This window comes from Salmo trutta, chromosome 21, assembly GCF_901001165.1.
Source record: "Salmo trutta chromosome 21, fSalTru1.1, whole genome shotgun sequence".
NCBI lineage: Eukaryota > Metazoa > Chordata > Actinopteri > Salmoniformes > Salmonidae > Salmo > Salmo trutta.
This window is the reverse complement of record NC_042977.1, coordinates 37829396-37848451: the sequence shown is the minus strand read 5'-3', so window position 1 is coordinate 37848451 and position 19056 is coordinate 37829396. Positions and strand designations below refer to the sequence as shown.

The 19056-nt window shown below is 45.8% G+C and overlaps 1 protein-coding gene across 4 annotated transcripts in view; it reads right to left on the bottom strand.

The window, feature by feature from the left end:
- Positions 1–19056, bottom strand: part of LOC115157364 (ephrin type-A receptor 3-like) — a 218364-nt gene that overhangs the window by 35740 nt on the left and 163568 nt on the right. For all 4 annotated transcript variants that reach the window (XM_029705551.1, XM_029705552.1, XM_029705553.1 and 1 more), the window contains 3 exons: positions 9151–9218; positions 8208–8333; positions 6912–7097 (listed from right to left, as the gene is read on the bottom strand). In XM_029705551.1, coding sequence (XP_029561411.1) covers positions 6912–7097; positions 8208–8333; positions 9151–9218 — 380 coding nt within the window. The remainder of the gene's footprint in view (positions 1–6911; positions 7098–8207; positions 8334–9150; positions 9219–19056) is intronic.

Here is a 19056-nt window from a genome sequence, read left to right as displayed (position 1 = left end):
GAAATCGAAAACCAGTTGTAGGTTTCCCTGATTAAGTACTCAACACTCCTAGGGATGGTTTCTCTGGATGCTGCACTGACAGCCAATTGTAAAGAACGACATACACAGCAGATGAGTACCAAATTGGGCAACGCACATTCTTCCTTTAAAATCATGTGCACCTCGTTGTGCATCCCAGTCATCACGGACGAATTATCAGTGCCAATACCTGAAGATTCTCTTTTTTAAAGTTACACTTCTCAAGAAACTCAACTACCGCCTTTGCTATTAATCTGGCATCACCCCCCTCCAATTCAACCAACCCGAGAAATGTGGACACAACGGTTCTTTTTTTAGCACTGAAATACCGAATCACCACACCCAGGTATTTCGAGACACTGACATCAGCGGACTCATCCAAAAGGAGACTGAACTTTTCATCCCCCACATCTGATGTTACCCTTTTGAGAAAATAAGGAGCCAGTACTCCCCTTATCATTTCTGTGCACTTGGTGCGGTGCATTTGGAAGTTTGTTGCTGCCACAGAATCTGAAAAGGCAGCTTTGCAAGCCATACCTAAATGGTGGCATGCTAGCAGCGAACATGCTAGCAGCAATGGCCAGTGCCATAATAGCTTCTGTGCTTTTGCAGTTATCCACTTTCTTAACCAACTGTGGTGTTGTACGGTTTTGATTTATTTATATGCTTAGCTGTAACACAATGTATTTTGATGTCATACATTTTTGCAGGCATTTCTGATTTGCAGTACGCACAGTATGCCCGACAATCATCCCCAATTACTGGCTTCAGCCACAATTTAAATTCAGGTACAGACTCCAACACTTTTCTGTACTTCTGGCTGTACAGTTTTGATTGAGACATGTTGATTGATGTTGTAAGTTCTGTTCAAGATCAAACCTTCGTGACCAACTATATTCATTGGGTTTATCTCATCAAACGCATACTACTGCTGCTGCAGTCAGCCAACAATTTGCAATTTGCTTAAATTGCTGCTGGCCTGCTGCTGCCTGTGCACGAACTGAGCGCCTGCTGCTGATGTCACTTACAATGCACTTTTGCAGCCAGGCACGTGTGTTGTGACTGAGTGTGTGACTGAGAAAATCGTTTTTGTGTCATTTAGAGGGAAAATGCATTTTAGTGTTTGAGTCACTTTTCAAAAGTTGCTAAAAGTTCCAAATACATTTTTAAAGTAGCTAAATCTAGCAACAAAATTGCTAAGTTGGCATCACTGCATACAGGAAGTGTCACACATACACATCTACACACAGGGACACATACACACACACTCAAACTCACAAACAGTGAGCTCCAAAAGTATTTGGACAGTGACACATTTCTGTTGTTTTGGCTCTATGCTGTTATTTTGGCTCTCACTTTGGATTTGAAATGATACAATGACAATGACTATAGCTTTAATTTGAGGGTATTTTCATCCATATCAGGTGAACCGTTTAGAAATTACTGAGCTTTTTGTATATAGTCCCCCCATTTTAGGGGACCAAAAGTATTAAGACAAATTCACTTATATGTGTATTAAAGGATCAAAACGGTTGTATTTGGTTCCATATTTCTAGCACGCAATGAATACATTAAGCTTGTGACTATACATTTGTTGGATGCATTTGCTGTTTGTTTTTGTTGTGTTTCAGATTATTTTGTGCCCAATAGAAATGAATGGTAAATAACGTATTGTGTCATTTTGGAGTCACTTTTATTGTAAATAAGAATATAATATGTTTTAGAAAAATTCTACATTCATGTGGATGCCACCATGTCTACAGATAATTCTGAATGAATCGTAAATAATGATGAGTGAGAAAGTTATGTGTGTGTGTGTGTGTGTTTGTTGTGTGTCTGTGTGTGCGTGTCTGTGTGTGCGTGTCTGTGTGTGCGTGTCTGTGTGTGTATGTGTGTGTGTCTGTGTGTGTGTCTGTCTGTCTGTGTGTCTGTGTGTGTGTCTGTGTGTCTGTGTGTGTCTGTGTGTGTCTGTTTGTGTGTTTGTCTGTGTGTGTGTCTGCGTGTCTGCGTTTGTGTGTGTGTGTGTGTGTGTGTGTGTGTGTGTGTGTGTGTGTGTGTGTGTGTGTGTGTGTGTGTGTGTGTGTGTGTGTGTGTGCTTGGTTTATGTTTCACAGTGCATTAAAATGTTACTTCTGAGAGAAAAGAGCAGCAATTACCAAACTGTGCCTGTGGAATGAGAAGCAAATCTGATTTACTCTTCTAATAGTTCTACACACCACTCCAACCCAGCCAAGCAAAGGTCAAAATTATCATCTCTAATTAGAGAGAGAGATATAAAATAAAAATGATTAAGAAATGCAGAGTGATTTTCAGCTTTCATATGAACATTACTGAATATTCATGAAGATAAAAAACACATCCAATTAACTCGGTGGATTATTAATATTCATGATGGGGTTATGCATATGCATTCGTTCTTTTGTTGTGCGACCTACAGTGCCTTCAGAAAGTATTCACACCCTTTGACTTTTTCCACTTTTTGTGGTGTTACAGCATGAACATTAAAATTATTAAATTCAGTTTTTTTCACTGGCCTTCACACAATACCCCACCATGTGAAAGTGGAACTATGCTTTTCAACATTTGTACAAATTAATAAAAAATTAAAAGCTGAAATGTCTTCAGTCAATAAGTATTCAACCCCTTTGTTATGCCAATCCTAAATAAGTTCAGGAGTAAAAACATACTTAACAGTTGTCTCCTGTTTTGTGTCTGTGCACCTGACAGGACTGTTTAGTGTCGTTTGTTGTTTTGTATACGTGTTTGTTTTGTTTTTCCTTCTTTTAATAAAAATAAAGAAGATGAGTATACATGTTCCCGCAGCACCTTGGTCTAATCCTTACGACAACCGTTACAACCACAAAGAACAGGGAGGTTTTCCAATGCCTTGCAAAGAAGGGTACCTATTGGTCCAATAGATGGGGTTAAAAAACATGGCAAGACCTGAAAATGATTGTCTAGCAATTATCAACAACCAATTTGAAAGAGTTTGACTAATTTGAATACTCCAGGTCATCTACAAGTCTCTGCTAGGTAAAGCCCCGCCTTATCTCAGCTCACTGGTCACCATAGCAGCATCCACCCGTAGCACGCGCTCCAGCAGGTATATTTCACTGGTCACCCCCAAAGCCAATTCTTCCTTTGGCCGCCTCTCCTTCCAGTTTTCTGCTGCCAATGACTGGAACGAACTGCAAAAATCTCTGAAGCTGGAGACTCATATCTCCCTCACTAGCTTTAAGCACCAGCTGTCAGAGCAGCTCACAGATCACTGCACCTGTACATAGCTCATCTGTAAAAAGCCCATCCAATCTACCTCATCCCCATACTGTATTTATTAATTTATCTTGCTCCTTTGCACCCCAGTATCTCAACTTGCACATTCATCCTCTGCACATCCTACCATTCCAGTGTTTAATTGCTATATAGTAATTACTTTGCCACCATGGCCTATTTATTGCCTTACCTCTCTTATCCTACCTCATTTGCACATGCTGTATAAAGATTTTTCTACAGTATTATTGATTGTATGTTTGTTTATTCCATGTGTAACTCTGTGTTGTTGTATGTGTCGAACTGCTTTGCTTTATCTTGGCCAGGTCGCAGTTGTAAATGAGAACTTGTTCTCAACTTGCCTACCTGGTTAAATAAAGGTGAAATAAAAAAATAATAATAATAAAATAAACTTATCTAATCAAGATATATTAGTGTTTTATTTTTCATTAATGGTTTACAAATGTTAGAATTGGGGAGACCTGTGGGGGGGGGGGGGGGGGGGCATGGGAGGCCATGGGGGAGACATGGGGGGTGGAGACATGGGGGAGACAGGGGGAGACTGGGGGGAGGGCATTGGAAAGATGGGGGAGACTGGGGTGAAGACATGGGGGTGACGGGGGAGACTGGGTGGGAGACATGGGGGAGACATGGTGTAGATGGGGGAGACAAGGGGAGACTGGGGGAGACTGGGGGGAGACAGGGGGAGACTGGGGTGGAGACATGGGGGAGACGGGGGGAGACTGGATTGGAGACACGGGGGAGACTGGGGTGAGACTGGATTGGAGACACGGGGGAGACTGGGGGGAGACTGGGTTGGAGACACGGGTGAGACTGGGGGGAGACTGGGGTGGAGACACGGGGGAGACTGGGGAGAGACTGGGCTGGAGACACGGGGGAGACTGGGGGGAGACTGGGTTGGAGACACGGGGGAGACTGGGGGGAGACTGGGGTGGAGACACGGGGGAGACTGGGGGGAGACTGGGTTGGAGACACAGGGGAGACTGGGGTGGAGACACGGGGGAGACTGGGGGGAGACTGGGGTGGAGACACGGGGGAGACTGGGGTGGAGACACGGGGGAGACTGGGGGGAGACTGGGGTGGAGACACGGGGGAGACTGGGTTGGAGACACGGGGGAGACTGGGGGACTCGGGGAGACTGGGGCTGTGGAGACACGGGGGAGACTGGGTTGGAGACACGGGGGAGACTGGGGGGAGAACTGGGGTGGAGACACGGGGGAGACTGGGTTGGAGACACCGGGGAGACTGGGGGAGACAACGGGGGAGACTGGGTTGGAGACACGGGGGAGACTGGGTTGGAGACACGGGGGAGACTGGGGGGAGACTGGGTTGGAGACACGGGGGAGACTGGGTTGGAGACACGGGAGAGACTGGGGGAGACTGGGTTGGAGACACGGGGGGAGACTGGGTTGGAGACACGGGTGAGACACGGGGGGAGACTGGGTTGGAGACATGGTGGAGACTGGGGGGAGACTGGGTTGGAGACACGGGGGAGACTGGGGGGAGACTGGGGTGGAGACACGGGGGAGACACGGGGGGAGACTGGGTTGGAGCTGGGTTGGAGACACGGTGGAGACTGGGGGGAGACTGGGGTGGAGACATGGTGGAGACTGGGGGGGAGACTGGGTTGGAGACACGGGGGAGACTGGGTTGGAGACACGGGGGAGACTGGGGGAGACTGGGTTGGAGATACGGTGGAGACTGGGTTGGAGACATGGGGGAGACTGGGGGGAGACTGGGTTGGAGACACGGGGGAGACTGGGGGGAGACTGGGGTGGAGACACGGGGGAGACTGGGTTGGAGACACCGGGGAGACTGGGGGAGACACGGGGGGAGACTGGGTTGGAGACACGGGGGAAACTGGGGGGAGACTGGGTTGGAGACACGGGGGAGACTGGGTTGGAGACACGGGGGAGACTGGGGGAGACTGGGTTGGAGACACGGGGGAGACACGGGGGGAGACTGGGTTGGAGACACGGGTGAGACACGGGGGGAGACTGTGTTGGAGACATGGTGGAGACTGGGGGGAGACTGGGTTGGAGACACGGGGGAGACTGGGTTGGAGACACGGGGGAGACTGGGGGGAGACTGGGGTGGAGACACGGGGGAGACACGGGGGGAGACTGGGTTGGAGCTGGGTTGGAGACACGGTGGAGACTGGGGGGAGACTGGGGTGGAGACATGGGGGAGACACGGGGGGAGACTGGGTTGGAGACATGGTGGAGACTGGGGGGAGACTGGGTTGGAGACATGGGGGAGACTGGGGGGAGACTGGGTTGGAGACACGGTGGAGACTGGGGTGGAGACATGGGGGAGACACGGGGGGAGACTGGGGTGGAGACATGGTGGAGACTGGGGGGAGACTGGGTTGGAGACATGCGGGAGACTGGGGGGAGACTGGGTTGGAGACACGGTGGAGACTGGGGGGAGACTGGGGTGGAGACATGGGGGAGACTGGGGGGAGACTGGGTTGGAGACACAGTGGAGACTGGGGGGAGACTGGGGTGGAGACACGGGGGAGACTGGGGGGAGACTGGGGTGGAGACATGGGGGAGACTGGGGGGAGACTGGGGTGGAGACACGGGGGGAGACTGGGTTGGAGACACGATGGAGACTGGGGGGAGACTGGGGGGAGACTGGGGTGGAGACATGGGGAGACTGGGGGGAGACTGGGGTGGAGACATGGGGGAGACACGGGGGGAGACTGGGTTGGAGACTGGGTTGGAGACACGGGGGAGACATGGGGGAGACGGTGGGCATTTATGACATTCATATATATTGATAAGTTACCGTCCTACAGGCTTAGAATGTCAGCGCAGACACAAGATACACCATTGAGCCAAGTAAGTGATGCATTGTAAATAAATACTGTGTTGAGCTAATTATTTGGAAATGATACAAGCATGTTTTGAGAGAGAAATAGAGAGAGAGAGGGAGAGGGAGAGAGGGACCGAGAGAGAGAGAGAGAAAGGGAGAGAGAGAGAGAGAGAGAGGGGAGAGAGAGAGCGCGGGAGAGAGAGAGCGGGGAGAGAGAGAGAGAGAGAGAGAGAGAGGGAGAGAGGGAGAGAGAGAGAAAGAGAGAGAGGGAGAGGGAGAGAGAGAGAGGGGGAGAGAGAGAGAGAAAGAGGGAGGGGGAGAGAGAGGGAGAGAGGGAGAGAGAGAGAGAGAGAGAGAGAGAGGGGAGAATGGAGTGACAGTGATGGTGATAGTGATCTGTTATGAGCGTTGTTCAACCCTGTGTCTCTGAGTGTTCTGTCTGTTCTAAATCACCTATCACATCCAAACACTCTTTCTCTAATGTAATAACAAGCACAAAGAAACATGTGCCCCTTGTACCTAAACACGTATACGCACACACAAACAGACACATCAACAGAATGGGCTGCCATGGTAACTGGAGCCTCTACCTGGTCGACGGTCAGGTCTGATTCTCATTAAGAGCACAGCTGTCTCTCTCACACATAGGTACGTTACACACATACATGCACACACAATACATGATCCAAAACAAACAATAACCATATCTAAAGGAATAGGTGAAATACTGTGTGGCGATGGACAATCTCTGCTTAGATTAGTCAAAGTAGCTGTCAATCACTCACATCGTGTGACCACACCCTCCAGTCTGATGATGTTTGGGTGGTCAAACTGTCCCATGATGCTGGCCTCAGAGAGGAAGTCCCGCCTCTGTTTGTCAGCGTATCCTGCCTTCAGACTCTTTATGGCCACGTAGATCTCTCTCTTCCCCTGGAGACGCAGACAACCACTGCACACCTCCCCAAACTCACCTACAACACACAGACACACAGTATAAATAACTACACACCTCTCCAAACTCACCTACAACACACACAGACACACAGTATAAATAACTACACACCTCCCCAAACTCACCTACAACACACACAGACACACAGTATAAATAACTACACACCTCTCCAAACTCACCTACAACACACACAGACACACAGTATAAATAACTACACACCTCCCCAAACTCACCTACAACACACACAGACACACAGTATAAACAACTACACACCTCCCAAAACTCACCTACAACACACACAGACACACAGTATAAATAACTACACACCTCCCCAAACTCACCTACAACACACAGACACACAGTATAAATAACTACACACCTCCCCAAACTAATTTACAACACACACATACACTGAGTGTACAAAACATTAAGGACACCTGCTCTTTCCAGTACATATACTGACCAGGTGAATCCAGGTGAAAGATATGATCCCTTACTGATGTGACTTGTTAAATCCACTTCAATCAGTTTAGAGGAAGGGGAGGTTACAGTTTAAATAAGGATTTTTAAGCCTTGAGAAAATTGAGACAAGGATTGTGCATGTGTGCCATTCAGAGGGTGAATGGGCAAGACAAAATATTTAAGTGCCTTTGAACGGGGTATGGTAGTAGGTGCCAGGCACACCATGTTGTGTCAAGAACTGCAACGCTGCTGGGTTTTTCACAGTCAACAGTTTCCTGTGTGTATCAAGAATGGTCCACCACCCAAAGCACTTCCAGCCAACTTGACACAACTGTGGGAAGCATTGGAGTCAACATAGGCCAGCATCCCTGTGGAATGCTTTCGACACCTTGTAGAGTCCATGCCCCAACAAATTGAGGCTGTTCTGAAGGCAAAAGGAGGGGGGTGCAACTCAATATTAAGAGGGTGTTCCTAATGTTTGGTATACTCAGCGTATACAGCATTAGTAATCACACTCACCTCCGCAAACTCTCCTACATTACACATACACATTGAATGTAAAATCCATTCAAAGTGTCTGCGTGATTGATTAACAATCAGACTGCTCTTGACTGCACCATTGGTGTCCCACAAGGATCTAGGTAAGGGCCACTCAGGGATCACTCACCCGCTCCGATGACTCTCTCTATGCTGATGCAGGAAGCATCAATCTCTTTGGCAAAGTCTCTGACCGCCTGGTTAGGATCCTCATAGGTGTGTGGATGGATATATATCTTACTGCCAGGAAGTTTGACTGGAGACAAAAAAAGAGAGACAGCGACAGAGACAAAAACAAAGAGGGAGATAGATCTCAATAACTTTCCTGTAGAAAGCGGTACAACACACAAAGAAAGCAGTACAACACACAAATGTGTTCAACTCCAACGTAATTAAAGGTACGGAAATGGCTGCTGAATCCTTGAGAGTTCAATATCACACTACATTGCCTCTCAGAATTGTTTTTGTTTACTACTCACAGCAACACTGGAGAGAATGAATATCAATTCTCCTCACTTGTACAGTTGCTTCTCAGAAAAATACATACATGTTCTGAGAAGCAACTCTACAATTTGTACAAGTTATTTAGTTGTTTGAATTGAAGCAAACTTGAGCATCTTATGATGGTGACAGTGATTCTCTGAGAATGTAAACTGCTTCTGTGTGGTCTAGCAAATGTTTTGAATGTTAGAGCTGAGGTGGAGTGTATTTATCCTGATTTTCCCACCTACAGAGAAAAAGGTATCTTCCTGTATGATGGATTGCAAACGTCTGAATCACTTTCTGTTTATGTAAATGTAACAATAACATGTGACGCATCGAAAGAGTGTACTCTGTTTGTGTGTGTGTGTGTGTGTGTGTGTGTGTGTGTGTGTGTGTATATGTGATGCTTGGCAAAGTAAACATGCGGGGCATTCAGCAAATACAAACAGCTTCTTCATAAAAATATAATATAACCCATTATGGAAGGTTTGACACAACTCAGCAGAAATGCTTCTTTGGCTGCCTCTGAAAGAGATATCCTTCCTCTACTGTATATTTGAGAGGGTTGTGTGTGTGTGCATACTGTGTACCTCTTCCATGTTGAAACTGCAGCTTCTCTTCGTCAGGGTCCTGCTTGGCTTTGATGTATCCACAGTGTCTGAGGAACAAAACACACCAACCGGTTAATGACATCATGGTTTGTGTGTGTGTGCTTGTGCGGGTGTGAGAGTTGTGTGTCTAGTGTGTGTGTGTTGTGTGTCTTGTGTGAGAGTTGTGTGTCTTGTGAGTGAGAGTCGTGTGTCTTGTGTGCGTGTGTTGTGTGTTGTGTGTTGTGAGAGTAGTAGTCCTTCACTCTCTCTCTCCTCCTCCTCTCTCTCTCTCCCCCCCTTCTCTCGCTCTCCCTTTCTCTGATTCCCTCTCTGGGCCTTTTCTTGGTGTGTGAAATAGCCTGAGTTTGTTCTTAAGTGTCTATGTGTTTGCTTGTGCTTGTGTGTGTGTGTAGTCACCCTCCAGGCTCTAGTCATCCCCTTTAATTAGAGGTCCATGTGTTACCATGTATTCCTACATACCACCTCTTTAACTCTTCTATCAGCCCTTCTGGTCATTAACTGTCTCTGCCTAAACCTCCATGGGGTACCACACACACACACACACACACACACACACACACACACACACACACACACACACACACACACACACACACACAAACACACACACACACACACACACTGCAAAGCCGATCAATCCAGCAATCGATAACAACCATCAATCGATTGATCAAACCAGCTGTGAGGAAGTGTTAAACTTGCTCTGTTTAAAAAGCGCCACTCTTTGTGAGAGGTTGGGTCGGGGTTGGGGGCAGAGGGGTTAATATTAGCTTTTCTCCGCTCTGTAAAACTTCAGTAGGAAAACAGCTCATTTAATAAGCCAATTCACACGAAACACCATTACATTTAACGCTCACTTAAATACAGCATGAACGTTTTAGCCCAATACATAAAAGCGTAAAATCAATTTTCACATTGTCAGGTACTAAAACAGCACATAAATGGTTTATTTCTTGGCTCCTCTTCTCCCTTCTTCTTTGCTCTCCTCTATGATCTTTTCCTTTCATTTCCTCTGCTCTTTTCCTTCAAACCATCATTTCCTCTTCTCTCTTCACTTGCTGTCTCTTCATTCCCCCTCTCCACTCCTCCCCCTCTCTCCTATCATCTCTTCTCATTATGAAGACTTATGAAGGGATGTTTTTCTAGAAAAGAAAGCCCATCCATCTTTTACATCCTAAGCAGGGCCCAGTACATCTGAAAGACATTCTGATTATAATCGGTTTGGTATCCGTTCCAAGAGCTGTGATCAACCTCTTTTACATTTTGACACCAACTAGAGACGGGGAGAGGGATTGGACAAGACATGCTATAGATGGGGAGAGGGATAGGACAAGCACCTGCTATAGATGGGGAGAGGGATAGGACAAGCACCTGCTATAAGATGGAGGGAGGGATAGGACAAGCACCTGCTATAGATGGGGAGAGGGATAGGACAAGCACCTGCTATAGATGGAGGGAGGGATAGGACAAGCACCTGCTATAGAAGGGGAGAGGGATAGGACAAGCACCTGCTATAGATGGAGGGAGGGATAGGACAAGCACCTGCTATAGATGGAGGGAGGGATAGGACAAGCACCTGCTATAGATGGGGAGAGGGATAGGACAAGCACCTGCTATAGATGGAGGGAGGGATAGGACAAGCACCTGCTATAGATGGAGGGAGGGATAGGACAAGCACCTGCTATAGATGGGGAGAGGGATAGGACAAGCACCTGCTATAGATGGAGGGAGGGATAGGACAAGCACCTGCTATAGATGGAGGGAGGGATAGGACAAGCACCTGCTATAGATGGGGAGAGGGATAGGACAAGCACCTGCTATAGATGGAGGGAGGGATAGGACAAGCACCTGCTATAGATGGGGAGAGGGATAGGACAAGCACCTGCTATAGATGGAGGGAGGGATAGGACAAGCACCTGCTATAGATGGAGGGAGGGATAGGACAAGCACCTGCTATAGATGGAGGAAGGGATAGGACAAGCACCTGCTATAGATGGAGGGAGGGATAGGACAAGCACCTGCTATAGATGGAGGGAGGGATAGGACAAGCACCTGCTATATATGGGGAGAGGGATAGGACAAGCACCTGCTATAGATGGAGGGAGGGATAGGACAAGCACCTGCTATAGATGGAGGGAGGGATAGGACAAGCACCTGCTATAGATGGGGAGAGGGATAGGACAAGCACCTGCTATAGATGGGGAGAGGGATAGGACAAGCACCTGCTATAGATGGAGGGAGGGATAGGACAAGCACCTGCTATAGATGGAGGGAGGGATAGGACAAGCACCTGCTATAGATGGAGGGAGGGATAGGACAAGCACCTGCTATAAGATGGAGGGAGGGATAGGACAAGCACCTGCTATAGATGGAGGGAGGGATAGGACAAGCACCTGCTATAGATGGAGGGAGGGATAGGACAAGCACCGGCTATAGATGGAGGGAGGGGTAGGACAAGCACCTGCTATAGATGGAGGGAGGGATAGGATAAGCACCTGCTATAGATGGAGGGAGGGATAGGACAAGCACCTGCTATAGATGGAGGGAGGGATAGGACAAGCACCGGCTATAGATGGAGGGAGGGATAGGACAAGCACCTGCTATAGATGGAGGGAGGGATAGGACAAGCACCTGCTATAGATGGAGGGAGGGATAAGACAAGCACCTGCTATAGATGGGGAGAGGGATAGGACAAGCACCTGTTATAGATGGAGGGAGGGATAGGACAAGCACCTGCTATAGATGGAGGGAGGGATAGGACAAGCACCTGCTATAGATGGAGGGAGGGATAGGACAAGCACCTGCTATAGATGGAGGGAGGGATAGGACAAGCACCTGCTATAGATGGAGGGAGGGATAGGACAAGCACCTGCTATAGATGGAGGGAGGGATAGGACAAGCACCTGCTATAGATGGAGGGAGGGATAGGACAAGCACCTGCTATAAGATGGAGGGAGGGATAGGACAAGCACCTGCTATAGATGGGGAGAGGGATAGGACAAGCACCTGCTATAGATGGAGGGAGGGATAGGACAAGCACCTGCTATAGATGGAGGGAGGGATAGGACAAGCACCTGCTATAGATGGAGGGAGGGATAGGACAAACACCTGCTATAGATGGAGGGAGGGATAGGACAAGCACCTGCTATAGATGGAGGGAGGGATAGGACAAGCACCTGCTATAGATGGAGGGAGGGATAGGACAAGCACCTGCTATAGATGGAGGGAGGGATAGGACAAGCACCTGCTATAGATGGAGGGAGGGATAGGACAAACACCTGCTATAGATGGAGGGAGAGAAAAACGGTCTACCAGTGAGACAGGGGAAATGGATAAGGCTACTAGGCATTTTGATTTTATTTGATTTATTAGGATCTCCATTAGCCGACGCCAATGGCAACAGCTAGTCTTACTGGGGTCCGACACACAACGAAAAATACATTACAGACCAAAGACTTTACAATTTACATTTAAAAACATTAACATGTACTGTGTGTGTGCATCAACCAGTTACACATACATGTCAGTACATACACACAACCAGTAGGTCACATGTCAGTACATACACACAACCAGTAGGTCACATGTCAGTTCATACACACAACCAGTAGGTCACATGTCAGTACATACACACAACAAGTAGGTCACATGTCAGTACATACTCACAACCAGTAGGTCACATGTCAGTACATACACACAACCAGTAGGTCACATGTCAGTACATACACACAACAAGTAGGTCACATGTCAGTACATACACACAACCAGTAGGTCGCATGTCAGTACATACACACAACAAGTAGGTCACATGTCAGTACATACACACAACCAGTAGGTCACATGGGGAGAGGCGTTATGTTGTGAGGTGTTGCTTTATTTGTATTTTTAAACCAGGTTTGCTGTTCACTTGCTCTATATAAGGTGGAAGGGAGTTCCATGCACTCATGGCTCTGTATAATACTGTATGTACGCTTCCTTGAATTTGTTCTGGACCTGGGAAAAGGAGTGAAAGGGAGAGTAAAATGAGTGAGAGGGAAAAAGAGGAGAGGAATTAGAGGTGATGGGGGGAATGAGGTCTTGTTAGCCTCAGTTAATATGACAGTAGTTCAGTGCCTAATCCCTGTGTTTTTACACAGCTGAACAGGTGGAATAACTCAGCCTAAAATGGACCCTTTAGAGGATACTGTCTATGTCTGGGACTGGGGTGAGAGAGGGATAGGCCTGGGGGAGGCAGGGAGAAAAACACACAATCATAAGCAACCTGCATACACATTGTTTGAAGTACATAGACCAACATAGCTTCTTTAGTAGGTCAAAGATGTGCACTGAAAAACCTTGGTAGTACATAGGTGGAGTAGGCATGGTGGTGCTCATGTGCATTTCCTTCATTATGTTTTTTACACTGGAAAGGGGATTTTCTGTTAAAGGTGCATCATACAACATTTCCACATGCAAAGCTAGAGAAATGTTTTTGCAACCAAAGGTCTTTTATTGGCAGTGCTATTGTAAACATTAATTCAGGCTCTGCCAAAAGGTCTGAGCCTTAATGGCACAGGTGGTGTGCTTGCATATCTGCAAGGGTTGCTGGTTAATTCCTGGACTGCTGGCTGTTGCCCTCTAATAGCTAAAATAAGTTTTGGACTAACTATTAAAGTATGCATAGAATTTGCAATGGATAGTGAAAAGTAATTCTCTGAAATTTTCAGAAGGCGAATAGCTCAATTGATTGCAACAGTCTTACATTGTAAAATATTACTAAATTCCCATTGAAAGAAAACGGTTTAAAGCCATTGACTTTTGAGCTATGCATCCTATACATTTATATAATCCGGGTTAAGGGGGGGCATTAGCTCCGTCCCCCACACCTAGAGCCGCGCCACCGGAATGGCCGTGCACGGCAGAGTTGGTGACAAATATCCAACACAAAGGCTAGTCCAGCATCCAGATTGTAGATACAATCAAGATGGTTACATGGCAAAGTTGTTGGTTTGGCACTGTTGATCAGCAAACATTTTGATTAAAATGTCAAGACAGGTAAGTAATGTATGATGGATGTTAGAATTTTTTTCCCCTGATGCTAGCAAGCATGCATTTGCACCATGCAGTCAGTGGACTACCAAGGAACTGTTTATATGTAATGTTTGCTAGCAATTTGTTTTCTCAGCTACAGTTTGAGTTGTGTCCTGCCTGACCCTGAAATGTGGCTAGCTCTTACCATAGCTTGGACTATGGAGAAACTAGCTAGTTTTGCAAAATCCCATTGCATGCATTATAAGATAACAGCGTGACAATTTGCCCAAAGTTTGGTGTTAGTTTTGAACTAACCTAACATAGCAAGCATAAGAGAAACCCTTGAGCTCAGTTCCCACATCCGGTTTTCAGCTGAAGAGGAAGCTAGGATGAAAATAGCTCTATCCCTGAAAACCAGAACAGCCAGTTGTTGGCAACTTGGCTAAGGCTAATTTTGAATCGATGCAGCTAGCTAGCTATGCTTTGTTAAAAAATGTAGGACTGGCATTCGGATGTGAGCTAACATTAGCTAGCTTCTGGGTCGAGGTCAGCTGCTGTTGTCCGGCTCTAGCTAGCCAGCTAATGGCTGAAGTAATTTGTGTAAAAACATTATATAACCAAATATAGCTAGCTACCTTTATTTTGCATTTTCGTTAGCTAGCTAACTGTCAGCTAACTGGTATTAGCTAGCTACAGAAGCTAGTTGCTGGACTTTGGACAAGCAAGCTAACATTAGTTAACATTAGCTAGCTAGCTACCTAGCTAATCAAAATACAGTATTTGTTTGCATTTATTGATTAACCTCAGCTTGAATACCACCATATAGCTAGTTTCGACAGTAGCCTAGGTTTGTTCTCATCCACTTCTTATGACTGGCAGCCTGGTGCAGCTGTAATGCTGCTGAGCAACCGAGTTGCTCGACCTGGTGTTAGAACTCTGAGCTTTGGCTGAAAAATACATTAGCACATTGTCGGTTCCCCTACAAACTGCAATAAACTTTGATTTGATTCCGATTGTATGTGTGTGTGTGTGAGAGACACTGTTGCCCCTACAAACATATTCAGCTGGAAAGGTGGCAAGTCTAATGGTCACTTTATGGATGTCGAGCAAGGTCCATGCAAGAAATTAGATTTTTCCTAATGCTAACGATCCTGGTATGTGGTTATCACTAACAGCTGTCGTGTCTTTGGCTATGCCAGATTAAGTGATATGACATGCTAACTTATAAAATGATTTCTCTGTAATTAATATTACCTGATTAAGCTAATCATGTAAATGTAATTAACTAGAAAGTCGGGGCACCACGGAAGAACGTTTATAGAGCCGTTATCTTCCGAATAAACTCTTAAAATACTTAGTAATATTTTACATCGATAGCAGTCAATATTAACCCTTATCTTATTTTCAGTCTCATAATGAAAGTTGTAAATTCTTGGCTATCTTCACGAACCCTGGCTAACAAGTTGAATCAGCAATACAAAATTGGGTTTAATTATTTATTTACTAAATACCTAAACTAATCACACAGAATTACATATACACATAATACAAATGATGTCATACAGAAAACGTCCTGGTGGACGGAACCTGTATCATGGCTGGTTACACAAAGGAAAGGGAGTTGGGCTTGAATGAAAGAGCGGGAAGATTTAGGAACAGAGAAACAGCAGCTAGGCTATCGTAAATACATTATCTTATGCATTCTAAATTACCGCCCATCTGGAAAAGGAAAATGCAATAAATATTTACTCTGAGCTGCGCTTCGGTAGATTGGTCGTAGATGCTGGCCGGGTTGGCCAACAGATCTTCCTGTAAACTCTTAAGAATGTCTCTGGTGGTAAATTGGATACGTGGTGGTATCTTCGTCCGTCTGTTAGACTGGATCCGTCGTCCGTCCGTCCTTTCCTAGCCCACGTCTACAGCGGCCGCTGCTAACTCAACGGCTAGGAAGTATCACTTCTGTAGTGAATAAGCTCAAAGTTCATACCATTCGCCATCAAAGCTCACGCCGAGGTTGGCTTAGTTCTGTACTTGATATGGTTTAGTTGACATGTGTGTCCTTCTAACGTAGAGGCTGCAGACCTCCCGTACTGGAACAACGTGGTTATCTTTTCGTCAAAGGCTTATATAGTGGAGAGGGGGGAAGGATGTGTTTCATCGTTTATAACCCCTCCTCTTCACAGGGGTGGGCCACTGATCAAGCAGGGCACTTTCCTTATGAAAACCCAAATCTCTCATTTGGAAGCTAAAATTACATTTAATCTCCTAACAAACAATTTCAATATCAAACATTTCAATTGCATAACAATTCCATGTGACTCTGATAACTAGAGGGTGGATACTTTCCCAGGTACAGTTTATGTCGTCCTGTCATCAGTCATAATGTCTCAGATAACAACGGAACCCATACTCATTACGTTCCAAAGCATATTTCCAACTGGTTTTATTACCAAAATATGGTTCCTTTCCCCATTTGTTTGATGTTCCCAGACTCTCTATATTTAACACAGACTATTCAAGTCCTTCAGTAGGGTCAGAGAGGGGAAGGGAGAAAGGTATTTATGGGGGGGGGGTCATAAACCTTTCCCACAGGCCAACGTCATGACACAGCCGGACGCCTCATGATGTGAGGCACGAAGTGTGTTGGGTACCTCCAATCAAGGTGATTTGCGAATTTTCATCGACATTGGTGTCATATTGGCTTAGATATGATGAACCACGTAAAATGGAATCAAAGATCAAAGTACACAGTTTAGCAGATGTAATTGCGGGTGCAGCGAATTGCTTGTGTTACTAGCTCCTAACAGTGCAGTAAAATGTCAGTACACAAATAATCAAAAACATGAAATAAAGAAATCAGGAATACACACAAACACTCCAGTGCACCTGCCGCAAGGGACAAACAACCCACTGATGAAACACTTCCCCATTCACTTCAGGTGTGCGCATGTGTGTGTGTGAGTATGTGTTTGGTGTGTGTGTGTGTGTCTGTGTAAATGGGGGTCTCTAAGAGGGGTGCACGTTTCCATGTTAATTGTGTGACTCATTTCGCCTCTACAGTTCTAAGTGTCATGATTCATTACCGCTGAAAGACACCTCTAAAATCACACGCATGCACGCACAGCATTGCTTTGCTCCCAGGGTGACTTTATGGCCCCCAAGTTACATAGCAACAAAACATAAAGGGAAGTTCACAATAATCTAGTATAGAGAAGGTTTTGTAAAAACTCAAAATACCTGAATAGTCTCGAGAGCAATCTCTCACACACCTCAGTTTCTCTCACGCACAGGCCTCTCTCTCTGTCTATCTGTCACTGAAAGTTGTATTGTCAATTTTGTTTTGTATTTAAACGGCACTTTAAACGTGTACATGACACTGCAACAAAATTTCCCCATTGGGACAATAAAGTCAGTAAGTAAGTCTCTCTCTCTCAAACGCGCACACACACACACACACACACTTCTCCCTCCTCTGTTCCAGTCCACTGAGGACAACAGGCTATTCCTGTCCTCCAAAAGCCACACGCTCTTCATTTGCATATCAATTAACTTTTTAATATAATACTCTGTCACTCGAGACCCATTTTTCATTCGGCTAGCTACGTTCCACCTTCATAGAACTCCATCCATATATTATCTACCCCACCCCCCCTTTTCTCTCTCTCTGTACTTCTTCCTCTCTGCAGCCTATATATTTATTTTTCGTTCACTCCCTCTGTCATTACATAGCTACATTTTCTTTGTCTTCTCCTCTTTCCCTAACTCACTCTCGCTTGTTGTCTCCTCTCTTATCCCAACCCCCTCTAGCGTCTCTCTCTCTCTCTCATTCTCTCGCTCTCTCTCCCTCGCTCTCTCTCTCTATCAATTCAATTCAATTCAATTCAATTAAAAGGGCTTTATTGACATGGGAAACATGTTTACTTTGCCAAAGCAATTGAAATAGACAGGACATAAACAAGGGAAATAAACAATAAAAAATGAACAGTAAACATTACACTCACAATTTTTTTTAAGGAATATAGACATTTCAAATGTTATTATTGCTTTTGTACAGTGTTGTAACAATGTGCAAATAGTTGTAGTATGAAAGGGAAAATAAATAAACTGAGAAATATAGGTTGTATTTACAATGGTGTTTGTGCTCCACTGGTTTCCCTTGTGGCAACAGGTCACACATCTTGCTGCTGTAGTGTCTATCTCTCTCTCCCTCTCTCTCTCTTTCTATCCCTGTCTTCTTGGGCCCTATCTTCAGATCTCTGTGTAGTGTGAGGGGCTGGAAGCGAATAGAGGTTTTGCTGACAGGCTGGATGTGACACGGCGGGGGTCCTACACTGCATACTAACTCACAAGCATTCAGATGAAGGAGGGAGAGGTAGGGAGAGAGATAACAAAGAGAATGAAGGACACCAAGGGTGAGAGAATAAAATTGTACAAGAAAGGCAGGCAGCAAGAGAGAAAGAGAGAGAGCGAGAGCGGCGAGCGGGGCACAGTAGCTGCAGGACTATCTACTACAGGGTTTTGACGGTAGCTTTAATGGCTGACTCAGGTTCTCTTGTCTGTGTGATCGACACACTGGGAAAATCACGCACGCTACAGGAGAGAGAAGTGCTCTGAAAGACCGTCTTTAGGAAAGCTGCCAAGAGGAAAACGGGAGAGAGAGAAGAGAAGAGGAGAGAGAAGGAGTGATCAGACGACAAAAGCTTCCGCTCTGAAAGAAAAAGAAAGAAAATATCTATAGAGCTTTAAAGAGCGGGAAAGTTAAAAAAAGAGGAGAGTGATGTGTGTAAATATGGAAATATGCTTCAAACTAAGAGCAAAGAACACACACACAGATCAATCAACTGTCCAATACAGTGCCTTGCAAAAGTATTCAGA